This window comes from Eublepharis macularius, chromosome 3 (genome assembly GCF_028583425.1).
Source record: "Eublepharis macularius isolate TG4126 chromosome 3, MPM_Emac_v1.0, whole genome shotgun sequence".
Lineage (NCBI taxonomy): Eukaryota > Metazoa > Chordata > Lepidosauria > Squamata > Eublepharidae > Eublepharis > Eublepharis macularius.
Window position 1 is genome coordinate 141,256,470 of NC_072792.1, and position 24,805 is coordinate 141,281,274.

Genomic DNA, 24,805 nt, shown 5'->3' on the forward strand with positions numbered 1-24,805 from the left:
ACAAACAAACAAACAAACAAACAAACAAACAAACAGAGGGTCAGTAGACAAGATCCTGTCTCATAAGGCTTGATCCATATCTTCACTATGTCAGCTTCCCAAAAATAATGCCCATTTCTGAACAGCAACAAGGAATATTGAATATATTTTGTAAAGCAACAAAAATAATCCTTTTGTTCTGATATTTGCAGAGACTAGCAAGTTTTTGTAGCCAGACAGTGGTCATATAGCATGGGGTAGTGTATGCAGGCTACATCCTAAAGCCAAGCTCTGCATCCTCATCACGTGCAATAAGTAATGCAAATAGTGCTTTTTGGTAAGGCCTTGATGGGAAAGTGGTGTTAGACTCAGGGTGCTTTGTGTGGTCACATGACAGTTACCCCTGTGCTTCCTGAAGGACTGTAAGTATAAGCTGACAGATTCCCCTAGAGATTCAGGGGTCCTTAGGTACATTATGGAGGATAGGAATGGAGTAGGTTATATCTGCCGGTATTTTGATCTTGATTCTAGGACTAGGGACTTACACACTTCACATTAAGACTATACATTTAGAGGCTTTGCAATCATGATCATGTTACATCACAGTATCAGTATACAAGGATTCAATGTGGTAGGTTCTGGAGTGATCCACCGTTATATTTGGGTGACTCTGAGGATACATGTGGAGGTCCCTTTGGAAATCCTTATGCTTATTATGATTTGATTTCCCATAAACTATGAAAATGCAAATACTCATTTCTCAAAATCTGTTATGATCTAGGAGCAGCAGCAGGGTTATATATGTAAGTACTGGAATTGTTTTGTATTCTTATCAGTTATTTTGATATTGACTCATATTTGTTTTCTGTTTCATCTAACTCACTAGTGGTAAAAATCTGAAAATCACAAGCCTTTCAAGGGCAATGATTCATAGTGAGCCACCAAAGACACAGACTATACAGAGGTATGAATCCAAACTTAAGTTTGCTTCAAGCTGCTCAAGCTAGAAATGCCCCATTGCTTTAAGTGTTGGTTACCAGGATGGGGCCTCAAGTAATTGGGATCTTCTGGAATTTATAAGGTTTTCTAGTTCAGCCAAGTAGTATTCTGGTTGTCTTTTGTAAATTGGTTAACTGGTAAAAGTGAATGCATATTTAATAGCAACCCTGATGTTTTGCCATGTGTGATTTATTTCAGCTAATTAATGTGAGGTTTTGAATGTATATTGCTATGATTGGATGGAAGCAGTACTGTAGGGGGATGAGTGAACTGCGAGTTTTAGAGAGAGGTTCTGAGGCAGAAATTTTAGTATATATTGTTCAAATGTTGTAGGGGAAGGGAAGTTTGTGGTCAGCGTGTCCTTTTCATTGTTGATATTATTAGCCTAAGCATCAACTGAGAAAAATCTTTGTGACCAAGTCCTTTTCAAAACATTTGAAGCTCTGTACCTATCTGAAAATAATACACTTATGAATTAATCTAAAACCATTGCACATATATATGTGTAAGTTTTTAAGTAAAATGTCTATTTCATCTAGTATAAAGGATCTCCTTTTACCTCACAGCCACCTCCAAAGCTTTCCTATACTACTGGACAAACTGAGAGACATCTAGGGCAAGAACCTTTGGTGGCTGCGAAAATCTTTTGGGAATACTAAGGAAGACAGTGGGACAGCAAGATACAAGTCTCATAAAGGGGGCAAAATGTCACACTAAGATGCAGGGTGGATTACACAGTGTAAGAGCCAAGCTACAAGTGGCCTTACACAAGAGGACACATGTCAGTTTCCCGAAAGTTTTGAGGGAAAGTGTAGGCGTCTTGTCTGACTGCCGCTGCCAGCTCAGCTGCTTCCCAGTCACTGGGGGCTGCAGTTCACCAAGGAGTTCACATAGATAACACCATAAAACCCATCCAACTTGTAGAGTTGGAGGCACAGCGCCTGCAATTATTACAAGCCAGGGCAGCAGCAATGGGGAGCAGGGAGCTCACATTCTGCTGGCCTGAGGGAGCCCTTGACAGCGGCTGCTGCTCCATGCCCCCTTACACTGTTTTGCCACCGGCTCGCAAGGCTGCCGGCAGCCTGGACAGTAGAGAGTGCTCCGCCGGCAGCAGCACACTCCTTCTGGCCCAACCATTTTCTTCCTTTGGCCGGCCGTTGAGAGTTCCCCACCTCCTGACAGATCCCATGTGGCTCTCCGGACTGAGACGGGGTGGGAGGGGAGCCACAGATGGTTTCTCCAAATGTTGAGGCGGCGGCAGGCAGGGCAGGCTTCGGCGGAGGTGAAGCAGGCATGGGGCAGGCGAGGCATGGGCCAGTTCAGGAAGCTTCCCTGAGTTGCCAGCTAGAGCAAGAGTGCCCTCCATGCTGCTCATAAGTGCTGCGGAGGGCCCTTTAAACCTCCCCCCTTGCTCCAGCTGACTGGTGGAGACTGCCAGCCACCTGGAGCAACGGAGCACCCTCCGCAACGCTCGCAAGTGGTGCTGAGGGACCTTTAAACTGCCCCCTTGCTCCATCTGACTAGTGGAGCCTGCCAGTCATCTGGAGCAGGGGGGGTTAAAGGGCTCCCCGTGCCATTCGCAAGTGGTGGGGGGGAGCATTTTAAACTATAACCCCCTCTTGCTCCAGCTGACTGGTGGGAAACTGGCGCTGATGGACCATGGATGGACTGGTTCGCGAACTGGGGCAGGTCCGAAAAATTTTTGTGGTCTGCGGTCCATGAAACACGACGGACCACGGACCGACAGCCCACAGTTTTTTCCCAGTCCATGCCCACTTCTAGTCTTCAGTGATCTCCCCTACAAAGGAAGTGGATGTTGTAAAACTACACCCTACTGATAAGAGGTCATCACCCTACACCACTGATCAGAGGAGGAATACATTATGCATTATGTATCTTTTATATTACTTGGGTAATATTATTAGAACGGTATTAACCCTAACTTTGAGCACCCTAAACATTATTATTTTATTATTTACTTTATTTATACCCTGCCTTTTCTCCCAGTAGAAATCTAAACATCTCATCCATTGTATTGTCGAAGGCTTTCACGGCCGGAGAACGATGGTTGTTGTGGGTTTTCCGGGCTGTACTGCCGTGGTCTTGGCATTGTAGTTCCTGACGTTTCGCCAGCAGCTGTGGCTGGCATCTTCAGAGGTGTAGCACCAAAAGACAGAGATCTCTCAGTGTCACTGAGACACTGAGAAGATGCCAGCCACAGCTGCTGGCGAAACGTCAGGAACTACAATGCCAAGACCACGGCAATACAGCCCGGAAAACCCACAACAACCATCTCATCCATTCTCTATGTTGCACGACCATTCTCTTCCTCATTGTACAAAGACTTTTGGACCTAACTCAATCACTGATAAGATAGATTGGCAAGGTACTTCCACAACACACAGAAAGCAGAAATGTTGGTCTTCAGAAAACTGGATTATCAAAAAGGATTGAAAAGGTGGTATCTTTCCCTAACACACATGGGATATGAATTCAGTCTTACGTGGGCCAGCACTTCTCACAGAAAGGACAGATTGCAAGGCTGTTGAGATCCCTATTACATGAAGCTACCTCTCGGACTGCAGAAGGTAGAACGGCAACTAGGAAAACATCTATCAATCATGGCCAAATTATGTTTATTAATACTGCAATGAAGGAAATTTTAATAAAATAATGACTTGCCTGTTGTACAATCAAATGTAACAACTGTACAACATTTTGCCAACTGGGAAGTGATACAGAAATGTATGTGAATCTCTCTGAACTGAACTTCATTTGCTGTAAATATGTATATGCCTGCTACAATGCAGTCTGGATGAATCAGATGCAAGTTACAGTCATCTTAAATTAGCAATGGTAAATAAGTAGTGCAGGTATATTCAAAACCATACTATAGCAGCAGTGACCACATTTGATTATGAATTCCTCTCAGTAGACTATAATATGTTTCTGGTGGACACACAAGAGATAGGAAAGCATCCAACTGATTTTTCACAATGATATCTTCTGGGTGTAATTTGTGTGGCAGGTAATGTGCCAGTGACATCTCCCAAGCGTCCACAAAGTAGACTCCAATTCCTGAGAACATCTTCCTCATGATTGTATCAAGCTGATATGAATACCAGTCACTGTTGAAAAGGCTAACTTCTGGCCCAAGCTCCTGGACATTGGCTGTCCTGATGATTACCAGAGTTTTGGGGCTCCGATCCAACAGCCGAACAACTGACCTACGAATGTTTCTCAGTCTCCTGATGTACACTTCTACAGGGAAAGTGCTAAAATGAGACCAGATAGTTATGGCAATCACAGTGTTTCTCCCACCTACTATGCGATTCAGTTCATTGGCGATGTAATGCAGTTCACTGCTAAAAACGGTAGTAAAGCGAATCGGAGGCCCGTGACAGCGGAAATTTAGCAAGATATTGTGCTTTATGTCCACAGACATGAAGGGACCAACATTTTTAGGGCTGCCCAGGTTCAATTCCACAAGATCTGAAATGAAAAAATTAGGATATAATTACCTACAACCCATCACCATCTAATATTAATAAAGAAAACAAATCTTGGTGTTTAGCATTAACAGTGCAATCTTATGGAGAGTTACTCCAGTCTAAGTCCATTGACTTCAATCGGCTTAGATTGGAGTAACTCACCACAGGATTGCACTCTTAACTTTTCTTAGAAGTAATCATTTAGGATACAGAAAGTAAACATGTAGAGTACAACTCAAAATAGTTATCTATCATCCTTGCCCACCCTGGTGGCCAGGTACTATGTCTTGGCTTTAACCTTGGATTGCTTCTTCTTTTTTAATCTATCGACAAATAATGTAATTTTCTCCCTTGACAGTGTTGTGAAATCCACCCTTTCATCTTAGTTCTCTTGGCTAAAATTCTGATTCGCAAATCATCTCCTACCTTAACCATTACATCCATCTTCACGCTAGTCTTCTCTGTCCAGAACTCTGCTGCTAAAGTCATTTACCTCTCTTATCATCCAGACTGTGTGAACCGCTTCATCAAAATCCACCACTGGCATCTCATCTGTTTCTACATCCTGAATCAGCTCCTTGATCTTAATTTAAAGCTCTGTTTGGGCATTCCATCTACTGTACCTTTCCCCCTCCTGCCCCTTATGCTTGGGATGCCCTCTGTATTCTTTCCAGTATCTCCTCAAAAGCTTCCTCTTCCGTAAAGCCTTAAGCATAAGTCCTCACCCTCAACCAAAGCCTAGGAATGTATATTTGCACATAATTACTGTCTTTGCTTTTCCCTTTCCTCTCTGTCTTCTATTTTCTCTATTACCAAAATGTGGGGGGGGGGGAGAGAAAGAGAGGCAATTTACTTGCCAGAAACAATCATTTGTCTAGGAGGCAAATACACTCCAAGATAAAAAGGCAATTTTTAAGAATTCTAGACAGTGGAATACTGCATTCAAGGCTTACTGAAATGAAGTACTAAAACATTGTTCCTATACTTAATTTTTTTAGCTCCTTCAAATTCCAGAAATATAAGCCAAGATCAACCAAAAGAAAGTCAGTTACCACAGCAATCACTAATATTCTAGGACAGGTACATCCAAAGCATCTATTTCTAGACAAATGCTAATTCTACAACCAAACACTGAAAAGTACTAAAGACAGAGATTATTCTAACACTTTACTGATTGATCAGATTTCAAACAACCCCTTCTCATGTTTGGAAAAAAATGCACCTTTGGTTTCTTGTCTTAAAAAGGCTTGGTGAGAAACCTGAGGGGCTCACTTGAGAGAGCTTTTGTTCTATCAGTTTTTCAACAAGCAAAGACACAGCAGAAAAAAATAGTAACCTGGAACAAACAATGTTAGATATTCAAACCACTGCCTGATTGTAGAATCTCCAAACAAGTGGATAACTTTCCCCTGTAAACATTCAGTAATATCTGATGACTTGTTAAAATGCTGAATCCACTGGGTTCTTGGCCTCCATTCATCTTGATAATAATAACCAGAAGGAAATAGATCAGGGCTCTGCGATCTTTCCAGATTGTCCATCTCTGAAAGAAATAATTCAGAACAATTAATTAGAAAAAAACTATGCTTTATAATAAACTAGCAAGAACACACATCATCATCATCAGTCCTCCTAGAACAGAGCTGGCTTGATGGGTCTTAGCTTTTAAATTTTCAGCTCTTTTAGAACAGGAGTGTGAGGTGGCAGAAAAGAGGTTTCTCTCTTCACTTAGCTCCCCCAAAGTAAATCTGAACCCAAATAGGAAGTGGGCCTCATTCACACAGGAGCATGTGCATTCATGCACACATGTTCACACTATCAGATCAACAGTGAAGTAGATAGGGCCTTTTTGTAACTTTTAAAAAAAACATTCATGATTGTGGACAGAAACATTCAGTAATAATAACAATAACAACAACACCTGCACACATATACCACTCTTCTCAGAGTGGTAAACCCTTTCAAGGAAAAAAAACACCCAGAAATGACAAATATCAGTATGAAACATTTCACCTAAGCTTAGAAACAAGACATGAAAAAGCTAATAAATGTGCTTTTGAATAAGACTTGCAACACAGAAACCACTAAGCAGACTTTATGTGCACTTAGAGCCCAGTTATATGATCAGCTAAGTGGATGGTTGTTGTGGATTTTCCGGGCTGTATAGCCGTGGTCTTGGCATTGTAGTTCCTGACGTTTCGCCAGCAGCTGTGGCTGGCATCTTCAGAGGTGTAGCACCAAAAGACAGAGATCTCTCAGTGTCTCTCAGAGTCTCCCTGTGACACTGAGAGATCTCTGTCTTTTGGTGCTACACCTCTGAAGATGCCAGCCACAGCTGCTGGCGAAACGTCAGGACTACAATGCCAAGACCACGGCTATACAGCCCGGAAAATCCACAACAACCATCGTTCTCCAGCCGTGAAAGCCTTTGACAATATAGCTAAGTGGATATTTATCCGACGATAGATTTTTAATTTTATAAGCTGGCTTCTGACTGACACTTAGAGCAGATATATAGTCTGAGACTGTGAATCAGGAAGTTCCCAGTTCAAATCTCACTTCAGCTGTGGTAGCCATAGGCAAGATGCTATTCTTTCAATCTCCTTAGTCCTCTGTCTTGCAACAGAAGCATAATAATACTGGCTTATCTCACTGGGTTGTCGAATTAATGAGATGATGTATGTGAAACAGTTTAAAGTACTTATATAACATACCGTTGTTATTAGAGGTGTGTGCTTTGGGTATCCAATTCAAGAAAAATGTCCAAATTGGACCCGATCCATAACGATTCGGGGGTTCAGAATCAGGGCCAGCATGTTGGCCTTGATTTGGAAATCCCGACTCAAAGGTTCCCAAAGTGATCTGGGTCACTTCAGAAAGCTTCGGGGCCTTTCCTAGGCTTCAACTGGCCCGCAGGGGAATGCGCCCCCCGTAGGTCAGTTGAAGTTTGAAGAGCTCCCTCCCACCACCCCACTTACCTGTACCTTCCTGATGGCAATGGAGGAGGCAGCGTGGGCCGTGGAGGCGCCTGCTCCAGCCTTTCCTGCCACCCAGCTGACCACTGTGGTGGCAGAGGAGGCAGCGTGGGCTGCAGAAGCACCGGTTCTGGCCTTCCCCGCCACCCAGCTGGTCTTCTTCCTGGCTCCATGGTCAGGTAAGTGGGAGGGGAAGACAGGGGGACTAAATGGGGTGGAGGGCTGGGAGACAGCTTCCCCCCTCACTTTGGTAGGCTCCGAATCTTTACAGAGCATACTGAAGCAATTTTAATACCTGAAGCACCACTTCAGCTTTCGGGGTATTACAAAACCAATTTTTTCCCCCATGGACACCCCTGATTGTTATGCAATGAGAAAGCTCTTCCATGGCAGCTGATCAGCAGTGCCTCCTCATACCAATCAAGTTCTCATATGACAGCTCCTCAGTATGAAATCAGCAGTCATGTCAATTTGCTCTGCATTTTCACAAATTACATGAAGCGTGCAAACAAGGCTTTAGAGATTTGAAACAAGTCTTCCAAATGTTTACTTTACCTGCATGCCCCAAAGACCTTACAATCACTGTATCGGGACCACCTGAGAATATTGGCACTTTGATATTCACATCACTAAAAAAGATAACAAAAATGAGACATAATTCATTAAACAATTCTTACCTGTCTTAGGTCAAAGGCTCAATATTCCTCAAAGCCTCATGATTTCATGCATGAGGGCTGGGGAAGATTGGGGGAACAGGCTGGAAAGGAGAAGGTGGATCTATGCACTGGTTTGTAGCTTGCATCCTCATTTGGAAACTGAAGACATCTATAAGGACTTGGAATACTATATCCCAAGTCTCTGTAAACAGACTTATATTGTCAGGAATGCCCACAATCAATGAGGACTTATTGCATACTAAATGTACTTATCACTGGCTGTATGCCACTTGTAACAACTATGACTAGAGTGTATATATGTAATAGGATCAGCAGCAGAAACCAAAAGGTGTCCCCTGAAGACTGGCTTTGAATTACACTCTCTTATACTGTCCATGAAAACTAGAAGCAGGTAGAGCTTGCATATAAGTACATGTACTGTTGCTACTTAGTCCCCTTTTCTGTGGGCAAGTTCAAGCTGCAATCCTGTTGAAGCAGTACCTTTCACCAACCATGCAAAATATTTTCAAGGGAATGAAAACATCAACACAGTTCTCCAATCAAAACAGATCGAACAATAAAGCCATTGTATGAAAGAATACACACCTTTGGAAAAGGAGGCTCTCTTCTGAGGTTAAAAGGCCCTTCTGATATCCCCCTTTGTAATGGCTGGTCCTGGTGGCACAGGAGAGTTTTCTTGGCTTGTAGCAAAACCATGGCTCACTAGTGTAGAGATCTGTAAAGTTACAGACTGGCATGTCTCCAGGCAAACACACATTGCACACAGTAGTTTCTGATACCCTCCCTGATTTGAATAAGCTTTTAAAGTAGACCCTATCTGGCTTTTCTTCTCGTAAACGTTGAAGGACTTGGATCCCTTCACTAGGATGGACCAAGGACACTGATACTGTGACCTCTCCTGGCCATAGTAAAGTGAAAAAAACTCTGTAGGATCCATTCTGGTAATCTACAACCCTTCCAGTGGCTCCAGCTTTCAGGTGAGCAGAGTGGATTCTTGTCTGAAGGTAGTCTCCGCCATATTGCTTTGGTTTCCCTTCATAGTCCTTCATATAGACCAACACTTCCAACTGATCACCAACCCTGAAATGCATGTGAGGATTCAGAATAACAAAGCTGCTATGAGAAGGGTCAGTGCTCCTCACAAATGGGATTTTGTTCTTTGGGGGTTTGGGCCACTGGATAGCAGCAAATAAGGAATCTTCTTCCCTTTGCTCTCTCTTGGACAACACTTGGTGCTCATAACCACAGTACAGCTTTCGGGGTATTTTAGTCGCCTGTGATGAAGACTGCTGGTCATCATCTTCTATCAGCCATTTTAAACCTGTGTCATGATCCAGATTCTACAAAAGAAGGAAGCCATTTGAAACAAGACTATACATATGCACAGATCGACAGGTTCACTATCCCATTATAGAGCTATAAATGTGATCCCCATTAAACAGCCCCCAAACGTTAAGATTCTTATTTTCAAAAATGTATAGGCCAAGCTCTTCTCCCATATAGTAGTATTCCCTAGTTACTAATACACATATATATCACAGTGTTATCAGAAGAACAATTAGTAAAATGACACGGCAAAGTTTACATGCATATAATCTCCGTGGAACTATTCCTTCTGACCTCTCAGAAATAGATCTTCTATAAAATAGACAAGAAGTACAAAATGTATGAACAGAAAGTTCTAACGAGTAACAGAGATCTTCAGTGTAATAACAGGATAACATTGTATGATGTTAAAGCTTTGAATGTGCAAAAGAAAAAAACACAAGCTTAGAATGCAATTTATAGCCCAAATTTGACTGTAAGTAGTGCTATTGTAAAGTAAATGGGACTAGTCAGGGGTCATTTCGTAGAAAAAGAGATGCAGGATCTCATTAGCATAACTCATTAGCATATGACACGCCCCTTGATGGCACCAGAAGTGTGTCATTAGCATAACTGATTTGCATATGCCCAACCCCCTGACATCACCTATCTTGGCTGTTTGGGACCCAATCCTGGCCATTCAGGGACGAAATTGGGCCAAAAATGGCAAAAGGGGGTGAAAATGGCAGAAAAGGGACCCAAAATGGTCAGGATCAGGCTGTTGCTGAGTAGGAGTGATCCGCCACCCATCAGAGGCCCAATCCTGGCCATTTTGGGCCCAATTCAGGCCCAAAATGGCCAGGATTGGGCCCAAAGTGGCCGGGATTCAGCTGCTGCCAGATGGGGGAGTGTTCCTGTCTGGCAGTCACCCAATCAGGGCTATGTTGGCCCCAATTCGGGACAAAACTGCCCAATCCAGGCTGAAATGGGCCCAAAATGGCCATTTTGGGCAAGTTTTGGCCTGTATCGGGGCCAAAATGGCTGGGATCACGTCGGTGCCAGGCAAAGGAGGCTTCCCTCGCCAGGCACCGACCCAATCCAGGTGGTTTTTGGCCCTGATCACGACTGAAACGGGCCCCAAATGGCCATTTGGGGCCCATTTGGGCCTGGATCAGGGACAAAACTGTCTGGATCAGGTCAGTGCCAGGCAGAGGAGGGTTTGTATGAAAAAGCTAACATGTATTTGCTTTACAAATGAAACTGAAGATCAGTACTTGGGTAAATGTGCTGTTTCAATCACAAGTTCAGCTGTACATGTGTTGAAGTTAACATGAGAAATACCTGATGCATGTATAAAGAAAAATTAAGCATATACTGTACAGATTGTATATGCATTCTCTGTAACTTATGAACAAAGCTACTGAGGGACAACTAGATGGGACTATGTCCCCAAGTTCACCACAGAGATGTGATACCATTTTACAGCCTGTTTTTAAACTTTTAAAATTGCTGTAGAGGTCCAAGCCAACTGGGCTGACTCCCCTCCTGTGCTGTTTTCAAGATCACTTCATCTCCCAGCACCACAGTCCTGGGCAGAATCGGGCCCCCACTACAATGTTTAAAGTTTAAAAAAAAAACAGGTTCCAAAATGGAGCCCATGCCGTACTCAGGGTCACAGTCTGGCCCTGAGATAACTCATTGGGAGCCACTACTATTTTCCCTGCTGGGAAACTTAAAGTGTAGCCCTTTGGTACATGTAAGCCCTTCAGTACATGTAGATGAACAGGAAACCTGAGAGCCATTTCAGGTTGGGAAAACAGTGCTGGGAGAGGCTTAACCCCCCCTTTTCCTACCCCCCCTTCCTACACTACACGCTGCAGTACTGAATCCAAGTTGGGCCCCCATATGCCCAAGAATTCAGTTCAGCACAGAATTCCAGTGTGCGTTTGATAATCAAGACTGGCAGAACCAGAAAAAGTATAATGTAGTTAGGCCCTTCTGGAGGCAGTCTCCCTTCTCTCACACACAGGAAAGAGAACTGAAGTTTTTATAAATACTTTTGTATCAAAAATAATGCCATCAATTAAAAAATCTGATTTTTAGCTGATCAAATCATTCAACTAAATGTTGCAGCCCTAATAAAAAGAACAATTAAATAATTATCATGTGCAGCAAGAACAGTTCTGAAAAAACATAAGTAGCTTCTAGAAAGATTCATGATGATCACCTGTGTCTTTTTAGAAACAGACTGCTAAGGGGACAGCTATTACATAAGGCAGCCCTTCAGCAGCTACCAATCTAATTTTCAAAATGGTCCTTGGAAAGTTGAAGATTTGAACAACCAAAGTATGAATTTTGATAAGACTATGCAAAAACTGATTATTTTTCTGAGACAGTGAGAGAATGGCACTGTTGTCTTAGCATAGTCAGTTATAGTTGATGGCATTAAAAGGAAGCTTTTATCCTACCACCCACATAATCAGCATTTATCCTCTTATTTTTCTTAATATTGCTGCCATCTGCGTACAACAGTGTCACAGAGAGCCTGTCAATTGACAGGCTTCAACATTTGTAATATATTGTAACTTTTCTGCCATTTTTCGAAGCATGCTACAAATGTTCATCCTATAAAGGACACAGTTGGGATAATCAAAAAGAGTCCAGTAGCACCTTTAAGATTAACCAATTTTATTGCAGCATAAGCTTTCGAGAATCAAGTTCTCTTCGTCAGATGCATGATACAAACTGGTCAAATACAAAAGAGGAGGGGGGAGAGGGGAGAGAAGGAGAGGAGGGACAAGATGCAATTAGCGGGGAGGCAACCAAAACATTCCTTTGCTAGTAAATGTAAACATCTCCTTTTGGTGTGTAGTCACTTTGCCGAGTTAGTTTGCAGCAGTAAAAGCATCCAATTTCTATGTAGTATAAGCCCTCGATAACCACAGCTCTCCCTGCCAGATGCATCTGACAAAGAGAAGTGTGGACCACAGTTCTCTTTGTCAGATGCATCTGGCAGGGAGAGCTGTGGTTATCGAGGGCTTATACTACATAGAAATTGGATGCTTTTACTGCTGCAAACTAACACGGCAAACTGACTACACACCAAAAGATGTTTACATTTACTAGCAAAGGAATGTTTTGGTTGCCTCCCCCCTAATTGCATCTTGTCCCTCCTCTTCTTCTCTCCCCTCTCCCCCCTCCTCTTCTGTATTTGACCAGTTTGTATCATGCATCTGACGAAGAGAACTTGATTCTCGAAAGCTTATGCTGCAATAAAATTGGTTAGTCTTAAAGGTGCTACTGGACTCTTTTTGATTTTGCTACTACAGACTAACACGGCTAACTCCTCTGGAGTTGGGATAATGATTCTCTTTTTACCATTTTTTTTAATTGATGGAGAACAACTTGTCCCAGCTTTCTGCCGGAGTCAAGAATAAAATCCAAACAATTCTTATGCTCAGAAGTAACTTGTGCATCAACTATAAGAATATATTTTCATTTCAGGTCACTGAGATATTTCTTTTTATAATCAGGTCAGCATTCAGTCTTTTTGTTCATTTTCTGCATTTGCTTCTACCCTTGGCAGCAATCTGAAGTGCTATTATAGGAGAGACTTAGATATATGATCCATTTTGGTTATGTTTGCTGTCATACGACACATTATATTAACATACTTCTGTCCATCAAGTGAACAGGATCTTTGAAGGTACAACACAAATACACAAGTCCCACTTCCCCTTGTAATCTAATATACAGAACTATACACATCTAATATTCGTAGAGAGAGAAATTAAAATACTGGAATCTTGAAGAGCACCTATTTATGTCCTTGTTGGTGCTTTCATATGCTTTGATCTAATGATGAAAGGTATTTTTAAAAGACAATCAAACCAGGAAAAAATGAAACAAATCATAAATAAAATAATAAACACTTTAAATGAAGATTTTTTTTCCTTCTGTTAACTTTTTTTTAAAAAAAATACAGAGATACCAGATCTCTCCAAATACTAATCACTTCAGTACTTAATATTTCCTCCAAGCTGCCCACATATAACAACTAATGGAGAGCAGGGTGTTAGTGGTCAGACTTGCCCTCCAAATATTAAGGCAGCTTATGAATATGGTTATGCCATAAGCTCTTTCTCTGAATGCATTTCAAACACAAAACACTGCCCAGGCAGGCAGAAATATGGAAGCCAGAGCCCAACCAGGAGACAGAATGTTGCCAGCGTGTGAGATGTCAGGTGAGGCACGCTCTCAGCCCCCGTGCCTCAGAGTTGTGCAAAGATCTTGAGATAAAGGGTCTTCCTGGAGTTCCTGAATTAATCACCGCAACACACCCTACTGATCTTCCCTTATCCACTCTCCTATTCTCAGGCAACTCAGGGCTCTGATAGCCTTACCGACCCATACTTCATGGGTTGTCAGTCAGCACTGATAACTTTAGTTCTTCCGGGGGAAGGCTTTATCAAACCTTCCTGGTTGTCGTGCCCCGGAGACAGCTTCCCAATCCTTTGTCCCACCTTGGGAACAACCATTAAGTCATTATCAAACCTTCCTGGTTGTCTTGCCCCGGAGATAGCGTCTCAATCCTTTATCCCACCTTGGGAACAACCATTAAGTTATTGTTGGGGGGGGGGGCAAAAGATGCAACCTTGACACAGGGTACATTCCACAGGATAATTGAACTACCCTTCCTCCATAGTTGTGTGCATGCTCTCGGATCCAGCAACCACCCTCGGACTGCTGTTCGAGCTCTTCCGCATTGGCGTGCTGGTCGGTCAATGTTCTCTCTCCTGGATGCCCTCTCCTGGATGGTAACTATCACCCAATCCCCCAGACGCTATCAAATTTTCACCACGGTTTTCTAGTAAGCTCTGTGTGTGTGTTGTGTTTTTGTGTGTTGTTGATCTTTATTATTTTCAATTAGAAAAACCTTTTTGATTGAAACATCTGTCTGGCCATTGAAAGAGTTCTCTAGCTGGGACAATCCTTATATACACAGGTAGAGACCCAGAAGTTACCCACCTTTCATTGCCTCTCCTTGCATGCTAATTCCCCCAACTCACAAGGAGATCACTTCATTGGGTAAGGGAAGACATCAGTGAAAAGGTAATCTCCTCTACTTATACATTTCACCCTCTGACTGTCCTTCACTATACTGGTGACATCAGAAAACATGGAGTATTCCTTTCCCCTGCTTTTCTTGTTATAATGACACAGAAGATAGTCTACAGGACTAAGGACACAATAAAAGACAAGGTAATTGAGGTATAAAATATACAAAATGAGTAACATTGGATGTTGCATTGTACTGTATTCAGAAAATAAATTAGCATAGCATAGAAATAAAACTTAGTAAGAAATCTAATTTATCCATAGACTATCTAGCTGGTAAAATGTTTTTGGAATATTTTATTGGTCATCAGAGCAAAATTCAGAGTGACATGAGAAGAAAAAAGGCTGATAGCCAAGGCAAAGAAGTTGTACCTTTGCCATACATTGTACTGTACACACCCAGAGCAAGTCAATCAGATACAATGCAGGGAAGTGGTTAGGAGGGAAAAGGAACAGGAAAATAATGCATGGTTGGCACCAAAGGCTAGAATCTTGATTCTGGGCCTTTTAAGCTGAGATGCCAGGGACCTTCTGCAATGCGAAGCAGATACTCCACCACACATCCACAGCCCCTCCCCACCTCTTCTGCCTTGTTATAAAATAAAAGAGGAGACAGAGATCTATAATAGACCTGAGATTAAAGTTAACTCCAGGATAAATAGCCATCTTTATTTCCCCCCCTTTTTACTTCATTTATATCCTGCCCTTCTCTCCAATGGGGACCCAAAGTGGCTTACATCATTCTGCTCTCCTCCATTTTTTCCTCTCACAACAAAGACTGTATGATACATTAGGCCGAGGGTTTGCTACTGGCCCAAAATCACCCAGTGAACTTCCATGGCCGAGTGGGGAGTGGAAGATGGGTCACCCAGATCCTAGTCCATCACTCTAGCACTGATTCTCATATTATGGTAGTGGCCGTGGTGGAAAGAGCTGTCAAGTTGCAGCTGACTTACGGCAACCTCATAAGGTTGTTCAGAGGTGGTTTGCCATTTCCTGTCTCTGTGTAGTGACCCTGGATTTCCTTGGCGGTCTCCCATCCTGATCAGACCCAACCCTGCTTAGCTTCCATGATATGATGACATCGAGCTAGCCTGTGCCATCCAGGTCAGAGTCATATTATTGCACCCCATGGTAAATCATAATTCTATGCCAGCCGTGTTGGGATCAAATCCCAGTTCACCCAGGAAATATATTAAGGGTCAAATTTTATACTATTTGGGAGATCTGTAACTAGCAGAGTTAGACCCCTCTATGTCCAACAGAGTCAATGGTTATAGAAAGGTGTAACTCTGCTTAGGATGACACTCTAGATATCCTGATTTTTAAAAATATTACAGTGCATCATAATATCTTAGGTAATGCTTTGACCTTCGTGAAACTACTCTTCAATGCAGCCCTTCAGGTGGCTAGAACGTCCAGACAGAGTAGGTCTAGATACATGATACAAATTTAAATAATGTTGTTTTTATATGGATAATTCCTGTGTTGCTGTTTTTATTATTTTCTTGCATTGTTCTTAAATAGAAAAGGTGGCATGTATATTTTCTAAATAAAGAATCAACTGCACCATAGAAAATATGGTCAACAGAGCCACAAAATGGAGCTAGGGACCAACCTGGCAGCTGGGGGCAGTCTCTACAAACCTGAAAGAAGTCTCAAGGTTGGATCAAAATCTGAAATCTAAAAAAAAAAAATGCACATTGGAGGATTAACCCCCTCCACCCCAATAACACAAACAACACCTGTAGTTTTAGGAAAAGAATGCCTACAAACCTCTCAATGGTTGTTGAAGTCTCTTGGGCAGCCCCAATATTAGCATGCCTTGGCTTCTATAAAGCGAAGCTGTGCAGGCAGGAGGGACACGGGGGGAATAGAAGTGGACTGGGAAGACAAAACAGCCTTGGAAAAGGTACTGCCCCCCCCTCCACTGACGTCCCTTGATAAAGGACTCACTGAGGACAGATTCAGCAGCGACTACAAGAGACTCACTGCCCACACACAACTCAGCCCAGCCACTCTGCAGACTGGCCCACCGCCACACAGCACAGCCAGGGAGATGCTTTCAGGAGTAGAGATCAACGGAAAGCAGAAGGCATGGGGGCAAATAAAGGTAAGCTGGCTGGTCGGTAAGAAGGAAAGAAAGAAGCAGGCTCAGCAGCGATGGCCCAGAATCTGTGCAAGGTGACTGATGAACAGATGCACCTGGCCCATCTATTCCTGATAGGCATGGGAAATCATTGCAGAGATTCCTGTCATGAGCTCCCATTTGCCACTGGAGAGGCACCTGAAGCAGGTAGTGTGGTATGATTCTTCTGCACTCTTTTGAACCTGGTCTGGTCCCTTTGTACTCTACTGACAGAGCCAGGGTACACGGTTCTTCCTCACAAATGTATACACACACACATATGCAGGGGTTGCACATGCTAATAGGGGGCCACTCCAGACTAGTCCTCTCTCACCCTCCAAATGGCCCTGTACAAACAGATACCCCTGGCAGTGGCAATGTGAAAGTGCTCAGAGGTAAATATTCAGAATTATAAGACATACTCCCTGAGGTAACTCTGTATGACCAGGGCCTCAGAAGGGCATAACATATATGATGTAAGAATGAGTTTTGGAAAACAAGAAGATTATATTCTACAGAACATTACAGATTTTCCAACTGCTGACAAAAATGAGATATTAACTGGAAGGAACTGCAGGCACATGATAAAAGGCTTGTAAAACTGTAAGAATTATGGTGGTTTTGTGGCTTGAATTTAAATGAAAACCACTGTCACATTGTTTTGACATATGTCTAAAATGCCTGTCTTTTGAAGTTACGATAAGCAGTTCCAATGTTACCAACATCTCAGGGTGAACAAAAGCACTACTATGTGAGTAACCATTGTGTTTCACTAATAAGCAACACAGTATCTAAAACTGTCTAATGTATATATCTTGTTTATACTTTAACACTGAAAATATTTTGGGAGGAAGACTGAATAGCTGATACTTAACCTGGAATGATTTTCTACAAAAATGTGATTTTTCTTTCAGTCCAAAAAAAAGGCAAATATATAATCTGAATGTGCCAATGATCTGAATGTAGTTCCAGCATGGGTCCAATTAAACTAGGATGAAGCCCTGAAAATATTTAACCAGGAACATCCACCATGTAATCCCAAAAGGCATTTGGAAAAGATTTCCATTATGAAGATCCGCAAACAATCTAGAACAACAATCTGTGGACATTTAAAACACCCAGGTGCACCAGGACAATCAGCAAGAGCTACGAACCTTGGAAGAGAAGTAGGATGGTGTACAATCCCTGCAGATTAAGGACATGCCCATAAAATGGTGCACCTTGATTCTGAACTAAGAGGATGTCGATTAATAAATCATTCTTATTTATATATTTTAAAAATTTGTTATTTATAGTCTACCTTTCTCACTAAGACTCAAGACAGATTACACAGTGTGAGTTAGTACAGTCAAGGGAATTTTAATAAACAATGCAATAGGGTATATAAATGCAAATGTTCAAGATTTAAAACCAGCAGAAATCAAATACTGAGTTTGAAGAAATGCTGAAAGAGCATTAGAAATTCTAAGCGACATATTAAATAACACAGAAATTGCCCTGTAGGGTCATTCTTAACAGCAACAAATAGTACATAATAGCACATAATGGTAAAATCTATGTATCTCTTTGAGATCACTTCCTTACAGCACAGCCCTCCTATATGAGTAAAAAGCCCTCTTGAATAATTCAGTTTTGCATAATTTGCAGAAAGCCTGAAGAGTGAGAGTTTTCCTCATCTCTTCAGGTAAGCCATACCATAGGGTGGAGGCCACCACAGAGAATCCATATGTACAGGCAGCTGTTGATTTAGCCCTTGTGCAAGGTGGCACCTGCAGAAGACCCTGTTCAGATAAGCGAAGCTGCTGTGACAGAACACAGGGAGAAAGGGGGTTCTATAGATATGCTGGACCAATGCTGCAAAGAGCTTTGTATGTGATAGCCAATATGCTGAACTGAGCCTGGTAAGTGGTAAGTAGCCAATGGATGACTGCAAAATGAGAGTAATATTCATGCTCTTCCTGGCTCCTGTTAATAACTAAGCTGCAGTGTTATATACTGGTTTTAAGGGAAGGAACTCCTTTCTCCCCCTGCCTTGGAAAAAAGGGTATGAAAAGGCTCTGCAGCCTGTTGTATGTGTGGTTCAGCAGGATGGAGAACAGAGGGGTCTACTTCACAAGGGCTGGACACCCATTCCAGCAGGGGATTCCTCAGGTACAATTTGGAAACTCTAAAAGGACAGGACTTTTGGTTTTCTTCTTTTCCTTTTATTAGCTGCACCCTTTCTATATATATTCTTGTGCTCTATGCACTTTATAGTCTACAGTAGTACAATAAAGATCTTTCTTTGGCTAAGTCAAGCTGTGTCCAAGCTTCACTTATAAGCCTTTTGCTCAGCCACTTGCTAGAACTCTATGCACACAAAGGAGGCTCACCCAGTTCCCAAACAGCTGATGAACAGTCAAGCTTGTTTCAGTTTGGGCGGTAGCAGCCCACCAGAGGAACCCAATTGGAGTAATTGATTTAATAATTTGTGATGGAATTACAAATGATCATTGATTTCTTTTATCCAGTGGGGAAAACTAATGAACAGGAAAAACTGACATTATATGCCTAAAAAAATTAACTGAAAAACATTATGCAGAAGGTTGTGGACAGATAGGAGACTTTTTACATTGTTTTTGGCTTTGCCCCACCATTAAAAGGTTCTGGAATAAAGTATTATTGCAAATAGAAAGTATAGTGGGCCAACAGATTCCAAAAAATCCAGAAAATATTTTTCTAGAAATAGATTTGTTAAAACGAGTAGATAAAAACAAGCTGGTTACAATAACAACTTTGTTAGCAATTGCTAGGATAGAGATTGCCAAGAAATGGAGAAATAAGAAAGGGCCCTCACTACAAAATTGGTATGATTCCATCTGGAACCATTTTATATTGAGTAAAGTGGATTGCTTTACAGGCATTCAGAATTTGGAAGCCTATCGAAAAAATTTCCAAGCAATATGGTTTCCTATTGTGCAATTTTTGCAGGAAAAAGATACTGTTTCTTCTAACATTCATTGTCAAGAACTATTGAATTTCTAGATGTATGGAACTCCTTAGGAATTGTTATATTTTGGGTTTTGTAATATTTATGTTTATGTGGAATGGGTTTTGTATGGTTACGTTTTAAGTTAATGTGGAATAAATTTATAATAATAATTATAAAAAAAATTATGCAGTAGCCTGGTGTGATCATGATCCTGAATATAGACACGTCTGGGCCATATGGAGAAATCAGCTATTCCAACAGCCTGTCTTTGCCACATATGACAACAAACAGGGACACCCCAAGAAGGTGTCATCAATATGGCCAAAAATATTCAGGAATGGATGCTGATCCCGACTAAAAAATTATGGAGAAATAATTAACATGTACAAGTGAGAACTCTCCTTGAATTATCTATGCAGAATCAACAGTTGGTATTACTATAGTCTTTTAAATTAATTAATCTCAAAAATGTAATTATGTTTCAAGAAGAAGATGAAATGGAGGCAAGATTCTCTAATATTATTTTTATTTGTGTACTATACCCAAAATGAACCCCTAATTGTTGTTGAGGTGTACCTTTTGCCAAGAGATTAACTATATAAGAAAGCTAACCAGAACCCTAGAGCTTCTTTAGCTCATGCCTATATCTGAATCTGGCCTGTCCAGAGTAGTCTGGAACAGTGAAATGCTTTTAAAGACAAGGTTTTACCCATTTTGCTTATATATCATGTGCATTTTTTGTAAGACATTCTGTAGCATTAGATAATGATGATTCTTATATTCCCTATGTCTATAGTATGCATATTTTCAAGGATATGTTTATTGTGTGTGAATAGTCTTGACAACAATTAATATGCCATAACGTGTTTGATGATCATACAGTACATTATAACTTCAGTGTTATGAAGTTGATATCAAAATACGCTAGTAACCCTATTGTGGCTATGAAATTGTTCCTATCCATATCGTACAGACTTAGATCCTATGGAGTTCACGTCCTCTTCTGCTAGCACTTTTCTCTGGACAAGGGCTCATTCAAAACCGCTGATCTTGTGAAAATGGAATGCTGCTGGAAGTGCACTCCATTGCAGAGGCTGTCTAGTGTTCACAGAACTTGTCCATGGGATCCAAGCCACAGTTTATATAATGCAAAATTTGTTTCGTAATGTCATCATTTTTTTCCCTACCTCTCCATGGCAAAAATTAAAATACAACTGTTAATGTTATTCTTTCTGGGAAAACATGGTTCTATCTCCCTGCTCCCAGCTTCACAAGCTCTGGAACTTTTATGTCTCTAGTACGCACACACACACACACACACTGATGTAGCTTCTGCAAAGGGGAACCATGCCTCAGTATCCGGGCATATTTTCATCTTTCAGAGAGGAAATAACCATTCTAGCAGCCACATAACCATCATAAACAAAACTGAAAGCAAGATATTTGCTTCTATATTCATCAAGCTGTTCAGTGCCAAAGATTAAGAAGAGCTTTGCTGAATTAGACGAAGGTCCACTTAGTCCAGCATTCTGTTTACAACAATCTGGATGCCTCTGGGAAACTTACATGCAATGTATGAAAGTAATAGCATGTCTTTGCTGTACTGGAAAACTGAAACATGAAGCAAAAGCATATCTAACACTGTGATTATATACTATAACTCAACCAGGTTAAAATTATTTTTCACTCCTGTTTTGGAAACACATATGATCCTAACTGCTTCCTAATGATGGAGATCAGTTAATTTGGTGGCAGTGTTCTAGACAGAGCTGAGAAAGCTCAAGTTTGACAGTAAACGGCCAGATAGGAAAAGTTACAGTAATCCTGGCAGAAGATGACTGCAGTATGAATCAGAAATTTCACATGGTTTTTAAAAGTTGAAGAAAAATATTTACTGCCTCTTCCCAATCCCCTCTCCGCTGCTTCCTTGAGAGGAATACAACATGCCCTTGCTTTATTTGGGAGCTTCCACTTGAGGCCATGCTTTTTCAAGCATAGCTCATAGGGATTTCCATATTGAGCCAGAGCAAAATAGAAACTTCTTTGACTTACGGGAAAAGGGCATGCCGGTTACAGCTGGAGCCTCTACATAAAAGCTCTGGCAGCCAGCAAATCGGTGGGGGAGGGGAGGAGGGGCTGAGCTTAGTGCTGCCTTCAAAATTGTGGCATTAAGCTCCAGCATTCTCCTCCTCCCCTCTTATATGGCTTTTTTTCCCTTTTGCAACTGTGCCACAGCCCAACTGCTGGCGGGGGGGGGGGAGATTCTCAGGCCAAAGGGAGTCTCAAGTTTTCCTCAAGTTGGCATTTATAGCTTCTAGGGAGAATTCAGGCCTGATTTGATCTAGAATCCACTTATCTTTTTGGCAAAACTCTCCCTCAGCACCACACTTCAAATGAATCAATTTTCTTCCTGTCAGCTTTCTTCACTGTCCAACTTTCACATCCATACATAGTAACGGGGAATACCATAGTTTGGATTATCTTGATTTTGGTCCCAAGAGAGACATCTTCTTTAAGGATCTTTTCTAGTTCCCTCAAGGCTTCTTTTCCAAGTCTCAATATTCTGATTTCTTGGTTGCAGTCTCCTTTTTGGTTGATGATTGAGCCAAGAAATAGAAAATCTTGAACAATTTCAATTTTTTCATAGTCAACTTTAAAATTGTGTGATTCATTAATAGCACCCATTACTTTTGTCTTCTTGATGATCAGCTGTAATCCCTACTTGGCACTTTCTCCTTTAATCTTCATCAGTAGTCATTTCAAGTCTTCACTATTTTCTGCCATTAATGTGGTGTATCTGCATATTTCAAATTGTTACTGTTTCTTCCACAAATTTTCACTCCACCTTCTTTTAGATCTAATCCACCTTATGATATGCTCTGCATAGAGCCTGAACAGGTAGGGAGACAATATGCATCCTTCTTTGACACCTTTGCCAACTGGAAACCATTTTGTTTCCCCATATTCTGTCCTAACAGTAGCCTCTTGTCCAGAGTACAGGTTGTGCATCAAAATAATAAGATGTTTAGGCACTCCCATTTCTTCTAACACCATCCATAGCTTTTCATGATTCATACAGCCAAAGGCTTTGCTGTAATCTATAAAACATAGGCTGATATTCTTCTGAAATTCCCTGGTATGTTCTATTAGCTATCATAAATTTCCAATGTGATCTCTAGTGCCTCTTCCTTTTATGAATCCAGCTTGAACATCTGGCATTTCTCATTCCATATATGGTAAGAGTCTTCGAGCAGCACTTTGTTTGCATGGGAAATTAACACGATAGTCTGATAGTTGCTGCATCCTTTGGCATCCTTTTTGGGGACTGGAATTGTCCTGACTGCTGGCACACAGCAGGTGCACAGAGATAATTGCTAGATATCAGAGTTGGTCAAAATACTGTTCCAAAGTTCCGGCTTAGATAAATTAACACTCACAGCTTCAAGTTTGAAGGGAATTCCAAGAGTGAAGTTTCTATGGTATGGGTGTAGGTCAGAGACGGAGAAATGTATCCAGAATATGGGCAGCAACGTCAGTAGCTAGCAGATGTGTTACTTCTACACAGCTGCTCCCTTCTCTGTTGCTTTTAAGCCACTTGCTGCAAACCATCTACAGTACATCATGTACCTGCTGGCTGCCTCAGTCCTGCTCCTGCAAGTACTCCTCCTTGTTGTTGAAGCTGGGCTGGTGCTGTGCTGCTAGATGGACACTGCATGTCCTGGCTTGAAGGTCTCTCCTGATTAGACATGGGCACGATCTGAATTATGATTTCAACCCCCTCCCCCCGATTTTGGCGTTTGCGCCATCGTGACTCAGCTAATCGGTTCCGTCCATGGCAACCGATCCAGCAGTCAGGGGTTTGCTTGTTTGGGACTTGATCGGATATATCGGTTTCTGTTCGGAATTGCAGACGCTCTTGCGCCTGTAATTTATTCCCAGGGCAACGGAGCCAGGGGAATGAGCTGTGTTTACCCTCCTTCTGTTGCCCTCAAAACACGAATGGAAGCCCAGCTTTCCTTGATTAGCAGGCTTCCTTCCAACCACGGAGCAGCAACCCAGGGGAGGGAGGGGGAAGGGGGTGTTCTGAAGCCATGGGCACAAAGGAAAGGCAAAAGGCAGCGTGGGAGGCTGGGAGGCCACCTGCGCCATTTGCCTTTCCCCAGGACAAGCGGCGCACGGGCAAGCCAGCCGCCCCTTGTCTTGCGGGGCAGGTGAATGGTGCGGGCAGCCGCCGAGCCACTCGCGCTGCCGCCAGCTCCGCAGCACACCGGGACAGCCGACTTGCTGCGTGGGGGGGGGACACCCAGGAGCGTGCGCGCACGCAAGAGCCTGACTACAGTTGCCCTGGGTGCTGGCAACCGTAAATCTGGCCCTGGGAATGTCCCCTCCCTGAGGGGAGGCAGTTCGTTGCCGGGTTAAAAACTCCCCCCCTCTACTCTAAGTGTGTGTGTGTGTGTGAATGTCCCCTCCCTCCCTGAAGGGAGGCGGCTCATCGCCGCCTCCCCCTGCCCGCTGGGCCTGGCGGCCACTGCCACCAACCACCATTCCTATATCGCTGGAAACAGTGGGGCGCCCTCCCGCTTTGGCCTTCCTGAGTCCGGATCAGAAATGGGACTTGATTGGTTAGAATCGGTGGCCTGGGTTCGGCAGCGGCCCGGATCCACGAACGGCTTAATCGGTATTTTGGGGGGGATCGTGCCCATCTCTACTCCTGATCTTCTTCTGATGGCATTCCCAAGGCTCTGGTGATGGGGGCGGGGTGGTGAACTGGCTGGCAGCTGGCTCTTTGTTTCCAGCCCAGGGCTAGGAATCTGAGGGGCCAATGTACTGATTCCTGGCTGAGACTCTATTATCTGACCCTTCAGCGACTGCCTCCTTCTGCAGTCCCTCTGCCACTGGTTGGGGGCTTGGGTCAGGTATGCAACTCTCTCTTCCTCAGAGAAGTCCTCTGTGTCCATTTGTTTTGCTGGGCTTGGCTGGTCCATGACAGGAATGTAGACTGAGCATTTCCAGTCTGTGGCCCATTGTTTTGTTTTCCATATTTGTTGACATATTCTTGTTAAGATTTTGATGGTCTCAATTTCTATAGCTTGAAATAGCTCTATTGGTATTCCATCTACTCCAGATGCTTTGTCCCAATTGCTTTTTACCTGATTTTTGAA

At 42.5% G+C, this 24,805-nt stretch overlaps 1 protein-coding gene across 1 annotated transcript in view; it reads right to left on the reverse strand.

Moving 5' to 3' along the window:
• Window positions 1-3,597: 3,597 nt before the first annotated feature.
• The window catches only part of NXPE3 (neurexophilin and PC-esterase domain family member 3), a 31,246-nt gene continuing 10,038 nt past the window's right edge, over window positions 3,598-24,805 (reverse strand). The window contains exons 5-8 of the mRNA XM_054974953.1: window positions 8,707-9,461; window positions 8,000-8,073; window positions 5,806-6,012; window positions 3,598-4,470 (exon numbers count right to left, since the gene is read on the reverse strand). Of these exons, the coding sequence (XP_054830928.1) occupies window positions 3,869-4,470; window positions 5,806-6,012; window positions 8,000-8,073; window positions 8,707-9,461 (1,638 nt within the window). The 3' untranslated portion in view covers window positions 3,598-3,868. The remainder of the gene's footprint in view (window positions 4,471-5,805; window positions 6,013-7,999; window positions 8,074-8,706; window positions 9,462-24,805) is intronic.